At 60.7% G+C, this 22,846-nt stretch overlaps 1 protein-coding gene across 14 annotated transcripts; it reads left to right on the forward strand.

Moving 5' to 3' along the window:
• The first annotated feature begins 9,281 nt into the window (after window positions 1-9,281).
• On the forward strand, window positions 9,282-22,649 carry ZNF335 (zinc finger protein 335). 14 transcript variants are annotated; one of them, XM_054644152.2, is made up of 28 exons: window positions 9,282-9,458; window positions 9,932-10,163; window positions 10,509-10,782; window positions 11,161-11,238; window positions 11,464-11,793; window positions 11,937-12,068; window positions 12,150-12,308; window positions 12,413-12,674; window positions 12,766-12,943; window positions 13,024-13,136; window positions 13,316-13,334; window positions 13,539-13,655; window positions 13,738-13,814; window positions 13,893-14,053; window positions 14,175-14,404; window positions 14,480-14,588; window positions 14,672-14,766; window positions 14,891-15,174; window positions 15,284-15,425; window positions 15,496-15,885; window positions 15,973-16,115; window positions 16,460-16,593; window positions 17,057-17,157; window positions 17,277-17,354; window positions 17,542-17,625; window positions 17,791-17,856; window positions 18,024-18,105; window positions 18,462-19,209. In XM_054644152.2, exons 2-28 carry the CDS (start codon window positions 9,963-9,965, stop codon window positions 18,578-18,580), a joined length of 4,158 nt encoding a protein of 1,385 aa, XP_054500127.2. In that variant the 5' UTR covers window positions 9,282-9,458; window positions 9,932-9,962; the 3' UTR covers window positions 18,581-19,209. The 14 variants fall into 14 exon arrangements, with proteins under 14 accessions (XP_054500127.2, XP_054500133.2, XP_054500126.2 ...); XM_054644158.2 differs by lacking the exon at window positions 18,462-19,209 and adding an exon at window positions 22,031-22,649 and having other exon boundaries at window positions 9,283-9,458; window positions 17,054-17,157; XM_054644151.2 differs by having other exon boundaries at window positions 9,283-9,458; window positions 17,054-17,157; window positions 18,465-19,209.
• The last annotated feature ends 197 nt before the right edge of the window (window positions 22,650-22,846 follow it).

The raw sequence follows: 22,846 nt of genomic DNA on the forward strand, positions 1-22,846 counted from the left end.
AGATGGCAGTGGAACCCTCACCTGAGCCCCAGCATCTGGATCCCACCTGCCTGGGATTTGGGAGCTTGCACTCTCACCAGGACTCTACATCCTTCCCCACCACAGCTGCATCCAGTGGGTCAGAGTGTTTCCAGCCTTGGAGATTCCCATGGCTCCTCACCCCAAGCCCAAATGCCAGCAGCTGAATGGCAGAGCTTCCTGGTACCAGAGGCAGTGCCTGCCCAGGAGCAGCTCTGGACATGGGAATGCTCCACCTGGGGCCCTGGGACATTAGGGGTGCCCTATCCTTGCTGCCCTGCTCTGCAGGGTGCTGCTGACTCAGGTTCCCACCCAGCACAGCACAGACCTTGCCATGGGATGGTGTTTTCCTGCTTCTCCCAAAGTGCCGACGCTTGTGGGAACGAGAGCAGTGAAGGGGAAAGCAAACAGGGATGAGGAGCGAGGAGAAAACAGATGGCAGAGGAGAAGGCGCAGCGTCAGCGGGGGGGAGGGAGCACTGGTGCAGCCCAGCGAGGCTGCTGAGACACAGGTCCCAGAGCAGATCCCCTGCCCCAGCCCTCACAAACCCCATGAGCCCCAGGAAGCCCAGCCCCATGAAGCTCAGCTGGCTTCATCAGGAGGATCCTCCTGTTCACCCCATTGCTGTTAGTGCTTGTCTTCCCAGCTCCCAACAGTACCAGACTGGGGTTCAGCAGCTGCTCCCTCCCAGTATCCCCCCAGCTCTGTCTGAGCCAAACCAGCAGCTCCTGGCCCAGCCAAAGGATGAGCAGCTGGCACCCAGCACAGCTGGGGACAGTGAGAGGTCAGGGCTCTGCTCCTTGTGCCCTTGAAGAGGAACCGCCATGCCCAAGTGAGGGCTCATCCCTGGGGCAGCATCACCTGCCAGATGCCCTGTGCTGGTGGGATGCATCCACAGCTGGCTGGGCACAGGAAACTCACTGGCAGTGTGGGCTAAGCTGGGAGGAAGCAATGGTGAGAAATCAGGGGGTTGCCTCACTCCCCCACCACAGCCCTGCAAGAGCAGCCCCCATTCCCTGGCACAGGAAATTGTTTCACAAGCAGCCGCCGTCCTGCACCCGGTGTGACAAACACATCCAGCCAAGCATTCTCTCACGGTGGGACATAGCCCAGGGGCCCTGCAGCCAGGTCACCCTACAGCCCCCTCCCACAGGGTCCAGCCTGCTCCCCTTGTCCCTGTGATGGCCCAGCAGGCAGGAGGCAGTGGCTCTCTGTGCTCCCTGCCTGGCTGGCAGCTGAGGTGAGGAGGGTCTCTGCCAAGAGAGCCCATTGAAGCTGGTGGCTCCTGAGGCATTTGGGGAGCAGGCACTGCTCCACATCCTCCACTCTCCAGCCTCCCAGAGCACAAAGCTGTTGTGGGAGCTGGGTGCTAAATAACCTGCAGGGCATCCCCAACAAGGAGACTTCTGACTCCAGCTCTGGGATATAGTCAGAAAATCAGATCCAGCTCTGGTCTCCCTGGCACTGTGGCAGATCCCTTGGCCTTCCCCATGCTATTCCCATCCTTCATTTCCACCACATGCAGAAGCTGTGGCTCCAACAGCCTGGGCACTCTGCCAGGGCACACCATGGCATCGTGCTGCCTGTGGCACCCTGAGGGCCGAGCCACAGCCCAGCAGCACACAGTAGCACTCACTGGTAGAAATGGGGCTGAGAGGGGAGTGGGACCTTGGAGCAAGTGATGGCAGGAAGAGATGAGGGCCAATGCCCCACACACGGTGCCCCAGTCCCAGTAAGCCCTCGAGCTGGGCAGTGGGAGCTCCAGGAGGGGTTGCCATCCGCAGCTCTGCCCCCGTCCTGGCCGCTCCCACTGACTCATGGCCCCGCTCACCAGCTTCCTCCTAAAAACCATCCCGGGGGAATTTCTGGTGACTCTCTGGAGGCTCGTCAAGGAGCAGGGCCAGGGCAGCAGGGAATCCCCCATGTCTGGCAGCGCTGGCAGCCTCTGTGCCAGGCAGGGAATTCTGTGGAATGGGCTCGGCACTGCTGGCATGAGCCCCATGCAAGGCAGCCTCAGTCGGCTCGTCAGTGGGAGCTGAGTCAAGGCACAGGTTCCTCAGAAAGTGCATGTGTGGAGGGAGGCTTGGGGCAGCCACTGTGGCTGGTGGGAAAGAGGAGGGCAGTGGTGATGGGGCAGTGCCACAGGCAGGAGAGGCTGTGGATGGCAGAGACCCCAGGAGCTGTGCACAGCCCAGGCCACCTTTTTCACTCTCAGAGCCCCTGAAAGGAGTGAGATGGAAAAACCCAGGCAGACATCCTGCATCCCAGACACTGCCCGAGCCACGAGGTTGCCGGTCACCACCGTCGGTGCCGAAAGGGGAAGGAACAGCCACCGCAGCCCCTTCACACAGCCTTACTCATGGCCACCCTCATGCAGACCCTCTGTGGGAAACTGCTCCAGGACCTCAAAGGGGGCTGCTGCCTGTCTGGATCCCTGCCCCGGACAGAGGCTGACAGGACACAGCAGCACCTCTGCGAGGCTGCAGGACACCTGCTGGGAGGTGCTGGTTGGGTCAGCAGTGAGGTTTGGGGGGATTGTATGGAGCCAGGGTCCCTAGACACCCCCACAGTTCAATTCCCCCCATAGAGGCAAGCAGGGTGGGCACCAGCCAGGGAGGGAGTGTGGCACCAGACAGCCAGGGGAGAGGTCCACACACATGGGATGCACCAGGGCAACAAAGCTGGTAGTGAGCTGAGGAGCCAGGGGTGAGGGAACACCCAGTTGCCAGAGTCACTGCTTCACAATCAGAACCCCAGGCAGGGGACAGGGGGACACAGGAGCAAAAGACAGGCATAGGCATGTGGATGGCATCAGGATCCCTCTCAGTATAAGCAGGAGTGTGGTGGCAAGGGGAAGTGAAGTGGGAGAGAGTCAGCATCTTGTGCAGATGAGACAGCACTGGACTGGGGAGAGCAAGTGCTGGTCGCACTGGGAACACAACCTGGGCAGAGGGAAGGGAGCACTTGGATCTGGCAAAAGCTGCAGTGCCATGGCCACCATGGCACAGCCAGACACCCTGAACAGAGGGCAGGGCATTACTGCATGCCTCTAGCTGAGCATGTGCCATGGGCTCTGCACCACCCCATGCCCAGGGAGCAGAACTGACACCCCAGCCCTGGTCCATGGTATGCAGTGACCGGAGCATGGGGACACTTGGCGTGGGAGCAGGACAGGGCAGAGGGAGCAGCTCTGCGTCAGAGCTCGGAGCTCCATCACTCCTGCTCAAGGGCTCCAGACAGAAACAACATTCCTGCACACACTTCCCGTATCTGCTGTCCTGGCGCTGGGCCCCGCGTGGGCTGGGACTGCAGTCTCCAGCTGGGCCCAGGACCCTTCCCGGCAACCACCCTGCATGCCACAGACCCACAGCTCTCCAGCACCAGCAGTGCCTGGCCCTGCATTCCCTCCCTGCCTGCCCCAAGCTCTGTGGGGGATCTGCTCAGTCCCTTGCCTCACCTGGGGAACTCCCCACCTCTCAGCATCACCTTCTTGCCAACCCTTCACCCCTGCTTGCCTGGTGTCCCAGCCCCTTACCCCTCAGTCACACTGCCACCCAGCCCCAGTGTGCCCAGACTGATGCTGCTGTCCCCACACCTTGTCTGGGTGGGGATGACGTGGCCGCTATCACAGGGCGGCTCACTCCACCCTGCAGGCACTGAAACCAGAGCTGCCGTGTCACCACCCAGCCCAGCTGCAAAGCACACATGACGGATCCCCTGCCTGCCACAGCGACTCCCGGTATCCAGGTGGGTGGCACAGTCACCTCCCTGAGCTGGGCTGGGACATCCCCTCCATGCCCACGCTGGGAACCCCCTGTATCTATTGGGGTCCCACTGGAATGCTGCAGGAATCCAACCCAGAGCTCCATTCAGCAGGCACTGGGGCTGGAAGCTGGCACCTGGCACAACTCACACCACCTGCTCCAAACATTGCAGGGCTCTTGTACTTCAGGAGTTCCTTGTTGTAAACTCCATCCTATCCCTTAACCCTCCTCCTGCCTCAGCTTCTGCCTCCAAAAACTTTCCCACCTGTTAGGAGCAAGAGTATGGAGTATTCAGGCAGGTGAGAGGGGCACAGGGTCCAGGTCACCTGGGGAGCATTTGGGAAGGGGTATCCATGGGCAGCCTCATGGCCATCACCCCCTCAGCATCCCCTCTTGGGCGACCTGCTGGATCAGCTCCATGGAAGCATCTCCTGTGCACCACAGGAGTGAGGCAGGAGGTGGGAGGGGAGCAGGGCAGGACAGAGCTGGGTGGCTGCCAGCTCTGGGGGCACAGCTGCTGCAGTGAGCCATCAGCACCATGGCACAGGATGGGTGGGCAGCACTTTGCTCCCGGCGGTGACATGGGCACGGCAGCTGCCTGCTAAAACAGGAAGAGCAGCAATTGTGACAATGACAGGGAACCTGACTGTGTGCAAGGGGACAATGTGCTGCCAGGAATCCATGGCTGTCAGCAATGGGAATAAGGAGCGGGGGTTTGTGGAAGGTGGAATATGGGCAAAACTGGTGGTATTTAATTGTAAACTGCGCAAAGCAGAAGGAAGGGCGTTAGATGCAACACGTTCGGATTTCAGTAAAACATTTGACAACTGTTCCAGCGCTTGCTGCCAAATTAACTCAGAGCAGCTCAGTTGTCAACACAGGCATATGGACAAAGCCCAGGCAGCCCAGGAATGGCACACAGCCTGGCTGTCCGCCGGGAGCTGCCCCGGCCACGCGACCTGAGACCTTTCAAAACCGGGCAGCGTGTGAGTGGAGGAAGGCACACCCCAGGCTGAAGGAACACCAGGATGGACAGAGCTGCCGTGCTGCTCGGGAAGGAGAAGGGCTGCAGAGCACCCAGTCAAGAGGCAGCAGACCTGTGGGAGCTGCCATGCCCCCTCGGGGTGGGGAGCAGCCCCACAGTCTGCCTGCTCTGCCCTGGGGTGTAGCAACCCCTCTTTCATTTGAGGGGCTGGAGCGAGGGGGACTGAGCAGAGCAGCCTTGCAGGACCAGCCTGGGCAGGCATGCAGGACTGGCAGGGTCAGGAATGCCATGGCAGCGCCAGGTACTGACCCCCTGCTCCAGGAGTGCTCATCCAGGCACAGGCCCTGTGCTGGGGACGAGTGCAGGGGACAGACAGAACACAGCACACTGCACACCCGAGGCCTTTGGGCCCCTGCTACATCCACAGTTCTCTGCCCACCTTGTTTATTTTACTTATATTTCAGTAATTTGCTGATTACCATTTTTTAACTAACCAGCAGTGATGAATCAGCAGCACGGGAGAGGGTGGAAACTGGTGGCCTTGGACTGTGGCTCCAAGGTCTCAGGGTCTGGGAAGGAAGCCACAGGATCCCTCCAGAAGGGGAAAAAAAACACTCAGCAGTAGCAGCAGCAGTTCTGGCAGGCACAGGGGAGCCAGCTGTTTGCATCCAGCAGCTCCAAGCACATCCTGGAAAGGCTGTTGATATCCCCAAGATCTTCCAGGAATGGCAGCCATGGCACCGACCTGTGTGGGACAAGACCTGTGGCACCGGGTGTGGGACAAGGCACATCAGAGAAGGAATGCATGGCTTGGTGCCACCGTCGCTCTGTCTTGGGGTCAGGGCAAGCACTGATGGCACAAGAGGCACCAGAACACACCAGAAGAGCCCCTCCATGCCCAAGGCACAGCCACCAGCAGCACCTCCAGGGCCAGTGAGCTGCCTCCTGCCAAGGGGGCTGTGTGAGGTTCTGAGTGGTCTCACTGTCAACTTCCCTGGGCTCCTCCCCTGGGAGTGGCTCCTGCCTGTCCCGGGAGTGCCCTGCCTGAGCCCAAGGGTGGCATTATGGCTGAGGTCATGGGTTCACCACAGCTTTGGTGGCCACAGAACACGGACATCATCCTGTGGCACTCCCACTCGCACCAGCACTCTGGAAAATGGGGATCCCAGCAGAACAGCACAGGGCGAGGCTGCTCACCACAGAAGCACCACCCTGGCACAGGGCAGAGGGGCCGAGGCAGTGCCCAGCAGGAAGCTGTGCCAGCTCTCACGGCCACCCTGGCATGGAGTGATCCCCCAGGAGTGCCCCAGGAGCCTTCTCCAGGAGCCAGCATTGCTGGGAAGGCACAGAGCCGTGAGGCAATCTGGTGTGAAGAAAAACCATTTCCTGCAGCAAGGGCTGCTTTGCTCAACGTTTTACAAAATGTGCTGATGCAACTGCCCTTCCCAGGTGGGATATAAATACAAGCCTTGATGTGGATTCGTGCCCTGCAGCTACACAAACATCGCAACAATGTTTTCTTTGAAAAGAAAAAAGAAAACAAGGAGGAACAAACAGCACGGATGACAAAATCACTGGCAGTGGAAGTCCGGGGTTCGGGTTGCAGAGGGGGGGAAGCTGAGGCTCTGCCTTGGGCACCGTGCTCAGCACAACCATCTCCTATTTTGGGACAGTGAGAGAGGCCATGAGCTCATGGAAGAGCCATTGTGGGAGCTCAGCAAACTGTACTGGGGAGGGGGCAGCCCGGCGTGGCCAGGGGGCACCAGCAAGGACAGCCCCCCGAAGGGCTCACCGTGCCTGAATGGCAGCTTCTCTGATGGGAGCTCCTTCCTTCCCAGCGCTGCATCCAGGCTGAAGAGCACAGAGCTGGGAAACCTCCCCGGCCGAGGCACAGCCTGTCAGAGCAGCCCATCAAGCAGCCTGATAAAACCAGCCTCGTACTCGGCCCAAGCCTGAGCTTTGTCCTCCAGGCACAAGCGCTGCTGTTGTCTCCTCAGCCCATTCCCAAAAGGCCTTTAACCTGCTGCTCCCCCCGCCAAGGTATTTGGACACACATCCAACACGTGTTGCAGCCATTTTTGGATTCTCTTTAAGCCTCTTGCTGAGATTTCTTTGTGTTTTCTTTGGCTCTGAAGTGATTTCAGGCTCGGAGGCACAACAGCAGAGAATTATCAGCAAGGAGCTGTGCCTGCAGAACCCAGGACGGGAGCCGTGCTCTGCCTGCCCTGGAAATCCCCCGCTCACCCCGCTTGGGGGCACGCAGCATTTTTAAAAATAGCAGGTTACCCATCACAGCAAACCTCTGCTTGGGACAATTCACCGAGACAGAGGACATGGGGCACCTCTGCAGGGGGACAGGGAAGCCTGACACAACTTTCCATCAGCCGAGCCAGCACCAGGAGGGTTTGTTTGAGCCCCTGCGGCCCCTGGAGCTCAGGCTGCTCTGCCCTGCAGCCATCACCAGTTGGGAAAATCCTTCACTTGTCTCACACGGCAGCTGACTGAAGGCAGAAAGAGGAAACCTGCTGGTCTGACACAAATCCATCCAGCTTCCTCTACCTGGCAGGCAGCTTTTGCCAGGGGTTCCTCTGACACCACTGCCCCTCCCCAACAGGAACGCGGAGCTTCCCCCAAGAGGGGGCACAAGGGCATTCCAAACCCAGACAGAGCCGGTCACAGGCAGTGCTGGGCTCTACCGGTGTGAGCTACAGACTACGGAGAGGGGACATCAGGCACAGGAGCACCTCCCTCCCATCCTCCACTGAGCTACACAGGACTGCTTAAAAAAGCATAGTGGGAGAAAAAAAAGCTCAAGCCCTTGGTCTTTCTGCGTTTGTGACATGACAGTGACGGCAGCAGCCGGGCGCATGTGGGTACTCAGCCCCGAGGCACTGGCAGCAGTGCTGCGGCAGCAGAGCTCACACAGCCAGCCCGGGGATGGCTCTCACCGCTGCTGTCTGCCCATGATGGATGAGGGCATAAACCTTTCAAGGATGCATTTAATTAGCTTGAAAAAGAGCCGGAAGGTGCACACGCAGCAGCTGGCGGTGCAGCTCCTCTACTGCCTCTGCCGGACACACAGTGCCTCCGGGAACTGTCACCTGGGGCAGGACACAGGGGACGCGCAGAGCCCCAGGGAAGAGCCCCGGGCTGTGGGGGCTGGACCCAGGCACTGCTTGCCTCGCCCCGGAGCAGAGGCACAGAGGCACCACAGCCAAATGCTGCAGAGTGCTGACCCAGCCCAGCACCCATCGGCTCGGATTTCTGGCAGGCTCCGTCCGTGCTCGCAGATTGTGCCAGATGAGACACTGTCTGTCCTCCTGCCGCTGGCACCATGTCAGCACCGGCTCGGGACCGGCCGTCCTGGCCAGTGACATGATGGCACTGCCCACCCCGACCTGCACTGCGGGCTGGCTTGGTCTGAGTGGCCCCGGAACCAGCTGGGATGCAGAGCCCTGACCCCCCTCACCCCATGTATTTCTTTCACAGGGACCCAGAGCCAGGGTCAGTCCACCCTGGCCCAGCCCCGACAGAGCACAGGCACAATACAGCTGCCTTTCCACCAGGAAAAAGCCAGGATAGAGCTGTTCTCAATAGAGCACTGAAACATGAGAAAATATCAGTGGGGACAGGGAGCCACCTGAGGCTTTGTTAAAGCCATCACCATGGAGCAGAGGCCGAGCCCAGGCCATGCACAGCTGAGCTCAACTGGAGGATCTGGAGCAGCACTGCGACCAGCAGTGCTGCAGGGAGCTGGGACAGCAGCAAGGTCCGAGCGCATCCCTGCAGGGAATGCTGGGGCATCAGGAGGTGCCAGCAATGCCCCACTGCCGACAGCGCTCCTGGAGCCCCGGGTGGGGCCAGAGCCGTCTCCAGACTGTGCACCCCCAGCGCGGGCAGCCAGAACAGTCAAATCGGGTGTCCGCCGCCATCTGCTCTGGGGGAAAACAATCCGGGAAGGCAGAATTTGGTGAGCCAGAGCCCATCGGAAGGTGGCTGCTGTTCAGATGCAGAGCTGCCGTCGAAAGAGGCAGGTCTGGCACCAAGAGCAAACGGACAGTCGGTGCCGTTCCCCGCCAGAGACCGAGGGGGAAAGCGCTCAGCAGCCCGAGGCTGGGCCCGCGCTGACCGCGGCAAGGCCCCGGGCCTCGCAGGGAAGGGCGAGGAGGAGGTCCCGAGGCTCGGCCAGGATCACTCCGGGGATGGGCGGCCCCAGCCCACAAGGCACGCCGGTCTCAGCGCCCACCGCGGGTTATGGAACGGGAGCTGGAGCGCCGGGGCTGCGCGGCTCAGCCAAGGTAAGGGCCTCGGCAGGGGGAACACACTCCCGGGTCGGGTCGGGTCGGGTCGGGTCGGGCGGCAAAAAGGAGGGAGAGGAGAGGACGCTGTGCCCGCACCGAGCGCCCGCTCCCGGCCCAATCCCGCCGCCACTTCCGCCTTCCCGTCACATGACCAGCGCAACCCGGCGCGACGCCGACGCTCAGGGCCCGGGCGCCGCTTCCTGACGCCATGACGCAGGGTCTCACCACCGCCGACCCTTCCGCGGGGAAAGTAGTCCCCGACGGGGCGACGAGGCCTCTCTCCTCCCGCGGGAGGCGGGCGGCCCCAGGAGGCGCCTGTGGCGGCGGCCGGGGCGCGGAGTGCATCTCCGCCGCGGCGTGCGCTGTAGGCAGGGCAGGGGCTGGCCGGCCGTAAGTAGTTCCGGCATGGGGCCAGCGCCGCCATATCGCTGCGCGGCAAGAGGGCGGGGGGGCATGGCGGCCGCCGTGGTGCCGGCTCCGGCGGGGGCGCGGCGGGGCCGCGGTGGACCAGGTGAGGGCGCAGGTCGGCGGGCGGGCGGGCGGCGGCGGCGGGACCCCCTCGCCCCGGCGTGGCGGCGTCTCCCCCGCCCCGGCGGCACCGGGGCCGCCCCGCCGTGTGCGCGCGCGCGGAGGCGGCGGGGGGGACCCCGCGGCAAGATGGCGGCCAAACGCCGGGTGGGGCCGCGGGGCATGACGGGACCGGGGGCGCCAGGTGGCGCCGGGACCCCCGTGAGGGTGCTCGGACCGCCGGGAATGGGCCCGCGGCGGCTCCCGGGCCCCGGGCCCGCCCAGCCCGGACCCCCGCGGGGGATGGGGACGGCGGGAAGCGAACGGCGGACCTGACGGCAGCGGTCCTCCCGCAGGTCGAGCGTAGCGGGCCCCGGCAGGGTGGGCATGGAGGAGAATGCGGTGGAGAGCAGCAGCGACGCGAGCTCGCAGGCGGCGCGGGAGGAGCCCACCGAGAGCGGGCTGGGCGTCGGGAGCTCGGTGGCCGCGTCGGCGGACAGCAGCGATGCGGCCGCGGGGCACGGGCTCCTCTCCCGGGCCGCTGACTCCTGCGTGGGGCAGAGCTCCGACAGCAGCGGGGTCTCCTTGGTAGGTGCCTGTGGGAAGGATGGGGTGGCAGGGAGGGCAGCCGCGGTTCTGGTTCCTAGGGGTTTCTGTAGACATTTCTGACAGACTGAGCTTTGCGGCCTTGGCAGGCACTGTTACACCTCTGGTCCAGCATCTGCTTGTCAGTCCGAGGAGCAGAACTCCCCTTGGTAGCAAAAGCAGTCCTGCAGCTCCGGGTTTTTGTCGGTACCAAAGGATTTGCTCTGATGCCTTTCCTGGAAATCTTGCAGTGATACTCCGGGTCATTTGCATAAGCTGGCAGCCCCAAGGGCTTGGGCTGGCAAAGGTCTCTCACCTGAGCTCTTCTGGACTCTTTTTATCTGCCAGGAAGAGGTCTCAGAGAGCAGTTCCAGCACAGATGCCATTCCAAGGATTTACCTGCCAGACTCATCCTCTATTGCCCAATCCACCTTGGTCTCCAGTGTCTCCACTGTGAGCCAGTCCATCATGGTGTCAGAGTCCCCACAGGTCCTGGTGCACTCCAGTGTCATCACCGATGGAGCCATAGTTGTGTCAGACTCCACTGCATCCACTTCCTCCGACCTGGGTTCTGCCATTGACAAAATCATCGAGTCCACAATCGGGCCTGACATCATCCAGAGTGAGTGTGTGCTCCCATGTGGAGATGGCTGGGTGGGCTGGGGAGGGAGCCACTACACCAGACCTCAGGAGGTGGGGGAAGTATGGACATGGAATTATTAAGGCTGGAAAAAAAACTCTAAGATCATTGAGTCCAGCTGGTCAGCAGGGTTTTCTCTTGCTTTGCTGTAGCAACTCAAGGCTTTGGTGAGGACCTCATGTTGCTTGACAGCCTTCCTTCTGTCCAGCTGCTCCTTCAGCCCAGGGCAGGCTCCACCCCAGAGCCAGACCCTCCTCCCACCTTCAGGCTTCTGTCTGAGCTGGGAGAGCCCCAGGGAGCCCCAGTGACTCTCCAGCTCTGGATCTGGCAGTCACCACTCTGCTCTCCTCTCCCTTCCAGGCTGCATCGCCGTGACCAGCGCAGAGGATGGAAGGGCAGAGACCACGCAGTACCTTATTCTGCAAGGCCCTGATGATGGTGAGGGAACTCCCTGGACTGTCCATGGTAGCCATCTGTGCCTCTGAGCCTTGTGCCACTGGAGCAGGGCCTGGACTGTGTGTCCCAGCTGTATCAGCCACGGTGTTTGTACCACAGTCCTGTTGGGAGCCTGTTCCTGAGCTTGTGTTCAGCACTGTGCCCCTTGTGCGGGTGCAGCCTTGGATGCAGATGAGCGTCTTGGCTGAGTGGGTTTTGGTGTTTCAGGTGCTCCCATGGTGTCCCAGATGGCCACTTCTGCTCTAGCCAATAGCTTGGCAATAGAGGCTGTTGGTGATGGACCTACCTCCACGTGCCTTGACCAGCCCGGCCCTTCAGAGCCTTCCAGGCAGTTGGAAGTGCTGGAGCTGCCTGCACAGCCAAACCAAGCGCAGGAGGCAGATGGTGGGGAGGAGCTGGACCAGCCAGACTTGGAGACCCTGGAAGAGATGATGGAAGTGGTGGTGGTGCAGCAGTTCAAGTGCAAGATGTGTCAGTACAAGAGTGTGTCTAAGAAAACACTGATTAACCACATGAAAGAGCGTCACTTCCAGCCAGGTGTGTGCCAAGGGCTCAGGGAAATTCATCTCACTGCAGACAGGCTCTGCTCTCTCCCGGGAAGAAACAAGGGAGGAGCTGGAGCACAAGGGCCTGTTCTGGCACAGTTTGGTAAAGAACTTTCACCCTGTTCTCTGTGGCAGTGGGTTCAGCTCTGGCTTTGAAGAAAGGACGACCACGAAAGGTGGGAGCTGTTCCAAAGACTGAGGATGAGGAGGCTGCAGAAGAAGAAGATGATGATATTATGGATGCTGGTGCTATTGATGATCCTGAAGGTAGGACTCACCTCTCCACATCTTATGTATCTTAGTCTTTTCCCATCATCTTTTCTGATGTTTTGGGGCACTTGTCTGCAGAGGACAGTGACTACAACCCAGCTGAGGATGAGCCCCGGGGGCGACTGCCCAAGTATGGCTGCACTGTCGCCACCTCCAGCGAGGAGAGGCCACGCCGGCGCCCAGGGAGACCCCGCAAGCTGCTTCGTCTGGAGAATGTGTCTCAGGACTTGCCGGAAGGTGAGGGAGCTGGGAGGCAGCAGCCCTGTTCAGGGGTGAAGCAGGGGGTGGTTCTCCTGGAGCCACAGCGAGAATGTGATGGAGCTGTGCTGTGTTCTGTGCAGCAGGAGGGGAGGTGGAGCCCTTGGTGACGTCCCAGAGCACACCAAGCCGGGAGCTGCAGAACTCAGAAGCAGCCAGTTCCTCCGGCCTGGAGAATGGGACTGGTGAGAACCTGGCAGAGCCCGGTATCAGCCAGTCTGACTCTGAGAACAAGGACCCTTCTTCCAACACCGGTGCCGAGGATGCAGACGTCATCCCCCGGCGGCGTGGGAGGCCCTCCCGCCGTTTCCTGGGCAAGAAATACCGCAAGTACATGGGGCGCAGGTGAGGGGTGTGCTGGGCCCTCTGGCCTGTGCCCAGGGCTGGTCCAGCCCGTTTGCCACTGCAGCTCTGAGCCCTGCTCCTGTTCCTGCAGGTATTACTACAAGTCCCCCAAGCCCCTGATGCGGCCCTACCTGTGTCGGATCTGCGGCTCACGGTTCCTCACACACGATGACCTGCGCTTCCACGTCAACTCACACGAGGCCAATGACCCGCAGCTCTTCAAGTGTCTTCAGTGCAGCTACCGCTCCCGGCGCTGGTCCTCCCTCAAGGTGAGCTTTATCTGCCCTGCCTCAAACCCACAGGCTGCCTGGCAGCCCCAGGTCTCATGTCCCTGGTCTGCCTCTTACAGGAGCACATGTTCAACCATGTGGGCAGCAAGCCCTACAAGTGCGAGGAGTGCAATTACACCAGCGTGTACAAGAAGGATGTCATTCGACACTCTACAGTGCACAGCAGGGACAGGTGAGGGCAGCACAGTCCTGGGGACTGAACAGCACTGACACTGTTCTTCCTGTCCTGGGAGGGTGGCCATGGCTGCCCCGTCCCCTGACCCTTTCCAAAATGGAGAGTTTTGGTGTCTGGGTATAAGGAAGCTTGGGCTTGGGGTGTGGCTGACACAAGGGGCTTTTCTTACTTTTCAGGAAGAAGAGAGCTGATCCGGTGAGTTTGAATACTCTGTTGACTTGAATCTCAGCACGTTATATGGGAAGAGGCACATCTGGGTCTTCACAAAATCTCAGTGCCTTGTTGAGGGCATTGTTTCTGAATCTCCTGAGGAAAGGCAACCCAGGTCATCCAGTGGGGAGAGGGTAAAGAAACTGGTGAGCTCATCCAGGTGATCTCATCTTTATGTTCTCCATCCAGCCACCAAAGCTGAACTCCTTCCCGTGCCCTGTCTGCAACCGTGTTTACCCCATGCAGAAGAGGCTTACGCAGCACATGAAGACACACAGTACAGAGAAACCACACATGTGTGATAAGGTAAGGGGGGGCAGCCTGGAGATGGCCTGGCAGCAGGTGAGGAAGAGCAGGGGGTGAGTGCTGCTTCACTTTGTTTCACCAGTGCGGGAAGTCCTTTAAGAAGCGTTACACCTTCAAGATGCACCTGCTAACACACATCCAGGCCATTGCCAACCGCAGGTAGGAGCCCGGTGTGCCTGGGCAGAGCCTGTGTCCTGCTCCCCTCAGCAGATGTCACAGGTGGCTTTGTCCTGGCAGGTTCAAGTGTGAGTTCTGTGACTATGTCTGCGAGGACAAGAAGGTCCTGCTGAACCACCAGCTGTCACATATGAATGACAAGCCCTACAAATGCAGCGTCTGCAAATATTCCACCTTCCGGGAGGACTTCCTGGTCTCGCACATGGCAGTCAAGCACACAGGTGAGAGAACCTGTTTGACTGATGCCCTGCACCCCCTTCTCCCAGAGACAGTCAGAGTCTGCCTGCTCTCCCTCCCATCCCCTGGGACCTCCTGCCTGACTCCCCCTCCCGGGCCCTGCAGGAGGGAAGCCGTTCGCTTGCGAGTTCTGCCACTTCACCACCAAGCACAAGAAGAACCTGCGCCTGCACGTGCAGTGCCGCCATGCCGACTCCTTCGAGGAGTGGGCACAGAGGCACCCCGAGGAGCCGCCCTGCCGCCGCCGCCCCTTCTTCACCCTGCAGCAGATCGAGGAGCTGAAGCAGCAGCACAGCCAGGTGCAGGCACCGGCTGAGCCAGAGGCCAGCCCACCGGTGAGTGCCAGGCCTTGTCCCAGCTCTTCCTGGTGCTCACTGCCCACTGTGCTGTCAGCACTCTCTCTCACACAGGCACCTCTCGGCCCCATCACTTGCCACACGGTCCAGGCTGTTGCAGGTGCAGAGCCCTCTGTTCTCTCGCAAGGTTCCCTGGAAGGGGCCACCATCATTTATGAACAAGGCAAGTGAGCACTTGGGAAGGGGGTGGGATGAGGAAGGAGGTAGATGAGCTCCTGCCTGACCCTTTCTATTTGACCCCTCCAGAAGTGGCTGGATCAGCAGAGCTGGCCACGCAGACGGCCCTGGATCTCCTGCTGAACATGAGCACCCAGCGGGAGCTGGCCACCAGCTCGCTGCAGGTAGGCAGAGTCAAGGGGAGCCAGGCCTGCTGGGGGCTGGCACAAGGAGGCTTCCCAACCCTGTTCTGCTGCAGGGGTGTCTCACAGAGCCTTGCCCCCTTGGCTGAGCTGCTGTATTATACAGGTGGCAGTGGTGAAGCCAGATGATCCAGGAGAAGCACCAGCCCCCTGTGAGCTGCAGGCACAGGAGGAGGAGGAGGCAAAGGTGGATTCTAAGGAGCAGCAGCAAAAGCTGGTGATGCTGCACATGGCAGAGCCTGGGCAGACACTTGTGCAGGAGGCTTATGGGGAAGCGAGCCTGAGTGGCTCAGAGCTGCAGCAGATCACCATCCCCTTCAGTGGAGCAGCAGAGTACAGCATCATCGCACCCATCAGTGAGGAGATCCAGGCTCCTGCCACGCTGTACAGGTCAGCTCTATGGGAGGAGTGGGGAGAGGGAGGCACTTCTGGCTTCTAGTCGGGAGGCTTTAGTGGTGAGGAGGAGGAGGCAGACCATCCCTGACCTGGTGCTCTCCAGCAGTGAGGAGGAGAGTCCTGTGGAGACCTCCCACACAGTTGTGGTGAGCGGAGCTGTGATGACAGAGGAGGCACTGAAGGACCATAGCAATCACTACATCATGTCATCCAGTGTCCCAGGGAGCCAGTTCCAGGCCATGGAGGTAAGGATCTGAGCCTTCTCCCCATCCCGAGCAGCTGTGGCAGCAGATGTGACTGGTGTTTCTCTTGCAGCCCCTCAGCGGGGATGCTGCCTTTTCCTCACCTGCGGAGGGCCAGGAGGCAGAGCCCGCCGGCATCAAGTGGCCCGTGGTGCAGTGTGTCACCAGTCTGGCCCAGAGCGACTCGTCTTTGTCCCCAGCGTCCGAGGGGCACGAAGTGTCGTCCCCAAAGATCAAGTGGCCTGCACTCCAAGGCATGGCCAAGAAGCTCACATGCAAGGTTTCCACAGCCAAGAAGCTCTCATGCAAGATTTCCACGGCCAAAAAGTTTTCATGCAAGATTTGCACAGCCATGTTCACAGGGAGAGCGGAGATGGAGAGTCACAAGAGAGCCCACATTGGGCCCAGCACTTTCAAGTGTCCCGACTGTCCCTTCACTGCCACTCTCTGGCCAGAGGTCCGGGTAAGTTTCCTGGTGCAGAGCAGCCCTGGGAACAAGGGGTTTGGAGAAACAGGGGTATCTGACCCAGCACTTGTCCTTCTGCCCCAGAGCCACATGGTTCAACATGCCAACCTCCGGCCACACAAGTGCCCCCACTGCAGCTTTGCCTCCAAGAACAAGAAGGACCTGCGCAGGCACATGCTGACCCACACCAATGAGAAGCCCTTCGCCTGCCAGGTCTGTGGGCAGAGGTGAGTGGTGGAGCTGGGCTGATCCTGCTTTGAGGGATCCCACAGAGCTCCACAAGGCTCAAGAGGAGATAGAGTCTTGGCAGAGCTGTCTGCCCCAAACCTTCCCCAGCATCAGCCCATTAGAGGGGACAGTGCCTTGGGAATGGTTCCTGCTGCAGGTGGACCCAACTTTGTCTCCACAGAACCTCTGCATAGGAGGGTTCAGTCCCTGGGCACTGATGGGAACATGCTGGGAGAGGGGACAGGCCATGTTGTAGCATGTGCTTATGGGGCCCATGTCCTGCTGGGAGCACAGGATCCTGTGCTGCCTGTGGCACACTCCACCTCACTCTGCCTCTCCATAGGTTCAACCGTAATGGGCACCTCAAGTTCCACACACAGCGTTTGCACAGCTCAGAGGGCAAAAGGCCAGGGCCAGCTGCTGCCCAGCAGACCATCATCCTGAACAGCAATGAGGACACCCTAGCCACCCTACACAGTAAGACATGTCCCCGGGCCCCCTGTCAGACCACAGGGCTGACCTGTGGGTATCCTACGTTCAGAGCCCCATGCAGGATTCACCCAGCTTGTGGGTCAGGCGGGGCTGAAGGGCCAGGAGGACCCTCCTGCAGTTGGGATTGCTGATGGAGACAGAGACCAAGGGGCTGGGCACAGGGAACTGTGCAGAATGAAGGGGGCTTCTGTTCCCTCCAGACAGGTCCTGGTAGATCAGTACATGTGGGAGCAGCTCACACTGGAAGCAGAGTTGAGGTTCTGATATGGAGGGTGTGTTCTGCCCCTGGTTGTTTAGCTCTGTCCTTGTGTGAGCACAGCTCAGAGACTGCCTCGTGCTTTTCACTGGGGCAGGTGTCAGGCAGTGGCCACAGGGGAGCGAGGCCATTGGTAGCCCTGGCAGTGTCCCCAGCAGCATCCCCACCAGTTCCCTCTCTGTGTTGCAGCAGCTCTGCAGGCCGGGCAGGCTGTGCTGGCTCCTGAGCGGCTGCAGCAGGCCCTTGGGCAGGAGCACATCCTTGTTGCACAGGAGCAGAGCGTCACCAGTCAGGTGAGTTGGGTCCCTTGGCCTCAGCCTATGTGTGGCTGCTCCTCACAGTGGGGGCCTCCCCAGGGGCCGTGGTCAGGTCCAGCCCCCCTAACCACATTGGGAATTTGCTGACACTGCAGGAGGAGGCAGCCTACATCCAGGAGATCACAACTGCTGACGGACAGACAGTACAGCACTTAGTGACTGCTGACAACCAGGTGAGGGGACATGGCCCACGGATGGGAGACTCTAGTGGGAACAGCTGGCAGCAGTGGGAGAGAGCAGGCAGAGCTGAAGGCACTGGGGTGGTAGAAAGAGGCACAGGAGGCAGACCAGATCCAGCTGTTGTGATGGGGGGTGGGAAGTGGTGACATTTTTTCTAGGTCTGAATTCCCATGTTTGCAGGTTCAGTACATTATTGCCCAGGAAGGTGTCCCACACTTGCTTCCCCAAGAGTATGTTGTTGTCCCGGAGGGACATCACATCCAGGTGAGCTTCAGACTATCTGCTCCCATCACATGGTGGGTGGGGCTCATGGGGTGTCATGTGTGAGGCTGGGTCCCCTCCTGCTCCCTCTTGCTTACTCTGGGTTACAGCATTGTTGGGGGCCTGGACACCCTCAGACCCTACCACAGCCTCACGGTTTATCCCCAGGTGCAGGATGGTCAGATCACTCACATCCAGTATGAGCAGGGTGGCCAGTTCCTCCCGGAGTCACAGGTAAGGAGCCAGGCCTGGCGGCAGGAGCTGGAGGCTCTGAGCCTGCAGGTGGACAGGGATATATGAAATAGAGGGAGCTCAGGCTCGTGCCTGAGTGCAGCAGCCATGGTTAGAGCAGCTCCAGGAGGAATCCTCCCCTCAGGCATTCCCTGTTCTCCCCTCTCTAGATCCAGTACATGCCTGTGTCACCGGAGCAGCAGCTTGTCACCCAGGCACAGCTGGAAGCAGCAGCACACTCGGCTGTCTCAGGTACTAGCACAGCCCTGTGCCAGAAGGGTCTGTCCTCCCAGGTTTAGGAGGGTGCCAGTCCTGTTGTTGGGGTTGGCAGCAAGTTGTGCAGCAGTCCTTGGTGGGAGGGCTGGGAAGACCAGGCTCGATCACTGTTTTGCTGCCAGCCATGGTGTCCGAGGATATTTGCTGCTCCCTGCCTGTCAGTTGTGGAACAGGGGAAAGCAGAGCTGGGCTCCCTGCTGGAGCCCCACACGGGCAGGGTGGCCTTTTGTCCCTTCCCAGGGACAGGTGAGGAACATGGAGGGGGAGCCCTGAGTAGGCAGTGGCTCCCCCTGCCCTCGGTGGGAGGCAGCACTGACCCCCCTCCCCTGCAGCAGTGGCGGATGCGGCCATGGCCCAGGCCCAGGGCGTCTTCACCACCGAGGCAGCAGCAGAGCAGATGCAGCAGCTGCAGCCGGGCATCCACTACGATGTGATCACGCTGTCGGACTAGCAGCGCACCCTGCACCGTGCACTGGCAGCAGCCACCCCAGCCAGCAGTTGCCTTATTGTGCCGGGGCTGCGAGGGACACACCTGAGCCGTGGTGGCACAGACACAGCCAGGGACACGCTGCCGCTCGGCCCTGTGCCATGGGGGTCCTGCACCTCCCCCCAGGGACTGCTCAGCAGCCACAGGAGCAGCCCTTGTGTGGACAGTCTCTTTGCCTGTTGCACTGGATGGTCTGAAACCCCTTTTCCTGAACTGTCTGTGTGGGCAGGCATGGATCAGCGTCTGCCCAGCACATGGGGGTCCTGGGGAAGCCATAGGGCTGGGCACAACTGTGTGTGGTGCAGTGTCAGAGATGAGGTGTGTGCAGCCACAGCCACTGCTCCCCGCAGCCATGGGGCCAGTGGTCCCAGTGTGCCAGCAGCCAGCCCTCCTGTGGTATCTCCAGCCTGCAGGCAGGCAGCAGCAGGGCTCTGGACTGGAGGGAACCCAAGGAGAAGGAGGCAGAAGATGCTCTATTTTTCTTCTGAAGAGGAATGGACTCTTGTGTTAATCCGCTGGTGGTCGTTGGAGGATTCAGCTGTGACATTCTCAAGCTTTGACTATGCTTATGAATAAAAAGGGATGGAGAGCCATGTGTGTGCCTGCTTGAGGGTCCAGGGGCCAGGGATGTGACAGCCCAGCCTCGGCCTGGCCCTGGAGCTGAGGCCCTCAGCACTGTGCCCAGCACTGTGCTGTGCCGCTGGCTGCTGGCAGACACTCCGGGCTATCAGCTGCCTCCCGCCCGAGTGACCTTGACTCCTGAGCAGCGAGCCAGGCAGCTGGGACAGCGGTGGGCTGGGGGCTGGAGTCATGAAATTAATCGAGTGGTAAACAGCCTAAATCCCGTGTAACTCTGTCCCGAGCCACACACCACCCTCCTGAGCGGCTTGTCTGGGCCTATTTACATGTGATTATAACAGCTAATCGCAGAGATTTAGTTCTCTGCTCCTGCATTAAACTGATTATCCACGGAGGGGAAAAAGGCCAGGAACCACCCTGGCTCAGTGAGAGCCCCTGTGAAGCCTGAGCCCCTCGGGGGCAGGGTGATCTCTGTGGGGCTCTCCCTGCCCTCATGCAGGGTAGGGTGATGACACCAGGGCTGCAAAACTGCCACAATATGGCTGCCTCCACAGCTTTTTCCTTGGGACCATCCCTAACCCCAGGCTGATTTACCTGCCTAGGGTTAGGGTTATGCCTAGGGTTAGGGTTTTTAAAGCAGAAAGCCCCGAGCTCCAGGCACACTGCAGCTGCAATAGGCATCCCAAGGTGAGCACAAAACTGCCACAACATGGCTGCCTCCACAGCTTTTTCCTTGGGACCATCTCTAATCCTAGGCTGATTTACCTGCCTAGGGTTGGACCACCAGGGCAGTGAGCAGTGGGTGGCCCCACACCTCCCCCGAGGTGGCTGCGGCTGATGGGGCTGTCCCAGCTGTGGCTCTGTCCCGCTGCCTTCACACCAGCCTTGCCTGTACGCAGTGTGTGGCTGTGCCTGCAGGGCTGTGGCTCGGTCTGTGGCTCGGTCGGTTCCAGCTGTGTCCGCCTGCTGTGCCGGCGGCCGGCGGGGCCCTCCCTCTCCAGCTGTGCTGTGCAGGGTCAGGGTGCTGCGCGCAATCCGCAGGCGCTTTCCTAGATTACAGCCCCATTATCTAATCAAGCAGATCCACGGTGCTGATTAGGGCTGGACGAGTCCCGTGGGGACAAGGTTATGGGGCCACCGCAGGGCCATGGCCAGGGCTGGTCCCAGCCAGCAGTACCAGTGTCCTGGCTGGCTTGAGGCTGCCACACCTGTGGCTGCCCAGAGCACACCATCAGCCCACTGTGGGATGGATGGGACCAGAGCTCTGGCTGCTCTATGTTGGGAGCTCCAGGTGCTGCTCAGGTTCTGGCCACGGGGTAGTGCAGGGGCATGGGATCTCTGAGTGCTGGCACCTCACCCTGGGACCTTCTGCTGTCACCAGGGCCTGCAGGGATCCAGGGATGTGGCCGGGCTCATTAGCACCGGTGACCTTCGCCTTCCTGTCCTGGCCAGCGCTAAGCGGGTTTGTTACATATTTAATATCCTGAGAGCGTTATTAGTCGGTATTTAATGACGGATACAACCTGTGGGATAATCCCAGTCTTAGTGGGGAGGCGTGGTGGCAGGAGCAGGTGGCTCAGGGGGTCGTGGGCTCTCGGGGCCCCTCACACAGCTGCCCACCACTGCCCTGCCCACCCACTGCCCTGCTGTGCCAACCACAGGAACCCCCCAGTGCCTTGCAGGGGTCCCCACTGTCCATGGGGCTGTGGAACCCTTCCCCTTTGTCACTCTGCTGCTGGGAATCCAGTGGCAGGCATGGCAGTGCTGGGGCTTGGGTGAGGACCTGGCCAAGCCAGAGGACAAGCAGGATGGGGCAGCATGGGTTGCTGTCCTCCCACCAGGCTATAATTCTTCCACCAGCCCCTGGCCCTCCAACCCACCCTTCCACAGCACAGGGGGCTCTGCCACCCACAGCCCCAGGTCAGGGCTGCGGTCATGGATGGGACAGAGCTCAGCACTGCAGTAAAGCCCCAGCTGGGGTGTGTGTTTGTGGCTCTGGGTGTCCTTGGGGCCCTCGGTGGGCCCCATGTGCCAGCCCCAGGATGCCATTGTACCCCATCCCTGGGAGCTGCATAGGCTGTGCTGAGCTGGGGGGCTGGGAAGGACCAGGGTTCTGGCTGGTGGCAGGCAGGCAAGGACGGTCCCTGCAAGTCCCTGCCCAACAGTAGCTGGGGAAGGGGGGGTATCAGGTGCCCCAGATCCTGCTGCTGCTCTCGTGGGTGCTAATACCCCCTAATCAGCTGTCAGTCACTGCAGACCCCAGCAGCTATAAAAGACCTGGGAGCAGCTCCCCGGCTCCTCTCCTGCAGTATGGCAGCACCTCGGGGCGAGAGGAGCTCAGGACAAGAGCTGGGGGGCTGCGTGGGGCCTTGGGGAACCCTGCGGGGGCCACCCCAAGCCCTACTGCCCTGCCCCTACCCCTACTCCTGTCCCTGTCCCGTTTTGGCCGGGTACAGCCTCCTGCCACCCCCTCTCAGCCTCGTGACGCCCCTGGTAAGTGCCGCGCTGCAGCTCCGGGGGAGGAACAACGGGATGCGGGGCTTTCCTGGGACCAGGATGGGACTGTGTGGGGTGGTTGGAGACGGGGCTGGGGACCTGCTGTCCCGAGGGCCCTGCCCCTCCCCGGCATTCCCCTGCCCCCCCCCACACACACCGTCCTGCACTTGGCACTTTGGGTGCGCATGGGAGAGGAAAACGGGGGATATGGCAGGATACGGGCAGGGTACAGCTCTGCCCTCTCCCACACACAAAGGGCCGAGCTCTGACATCCCACAGCCCCTCTCCTCTGGCCGTCGTGCCCCTCTGTCCCACCCTGACACCCCTGTGCCCCTCCAGGTCTCAGCACCCTTTGAGGTGCCGCTGGGGCTGCCCACAGAGCCGGGGCGGGCGAAGGCGGCGGCGACGCGGGAGAGCACCGGGGCACTGAAGGCTTGGCTGGCACAGCACCCCAGGAACCCCTATCCCAGCAAGGGGGAGAAGGTGATGCTGGCTGTGGTCAGCCGGATGAGCCTCACCCAGGTCTCCACCTGGTTCGCCAATGCCCGCCGGCGCCTCAAGAAGGAGAAAAAGGCGAGCTGGGCCACACAGAGCGCCTCAGATGGAGAGGACAGCGAGGGAGAGGGGGTCCCATCGGGTGCTGTCCCCATTCCCAGTTCCAGCCCCGTGCAGGATGGGTGTGGGGGCAGCCCCGAGGTGATGACAGCCCCTGGACAGGACAAGCAGCCCCAGAAACCCAAGATCTGGAGTGTGGCAGAGATGCTGGAATCTTCACCCAGCAACAGCGAGTGTCTCCCCGGGGTGCCAGTGGTGCTGGAGCAGGTATAGGACTGGGACAGTCATGTCCTGTCCCCAAGGGCATGACTGGAGAGACAGCCCAGCAGCTGCCTCAACAAGGAGAGTGGGAGATGCGGGTGGGAGGAACACAAAACAGTAATAAATGTGACTCTGTCCTGGGTCTCCTGGTGTTGACTGTGTGCGGTGGGGATGCTGGTAGGGATGCTGGCAGGGATGCTGGTAGGGATGCAGGGATGCCAGCAGAGATGGTAGGGTAACTTCACTGCCAGTGCTGCAGAGAGCAGCCCCTGTGGAGCAGGGCAGGTCCAAGGCAGAGATTAAAAATAGACTTCGCTCTTCTTAATAAAAGTAATAAAA

Source organism: Agelaius phoeniceus, chromosome 17 (assembly GCF_051311805.1).
Source record: "Agelaius phoeniceus isolate bAgePho1 chromosome 17, bAgePho1.hap1, whole genome shotgun sequence".
Taxonomy (NCBI): Eukaryota; Metazoa; Chordata; class Aves; order Passeriformes; family Icteridae; genus Agelaius; species Agelaius phoeniceus.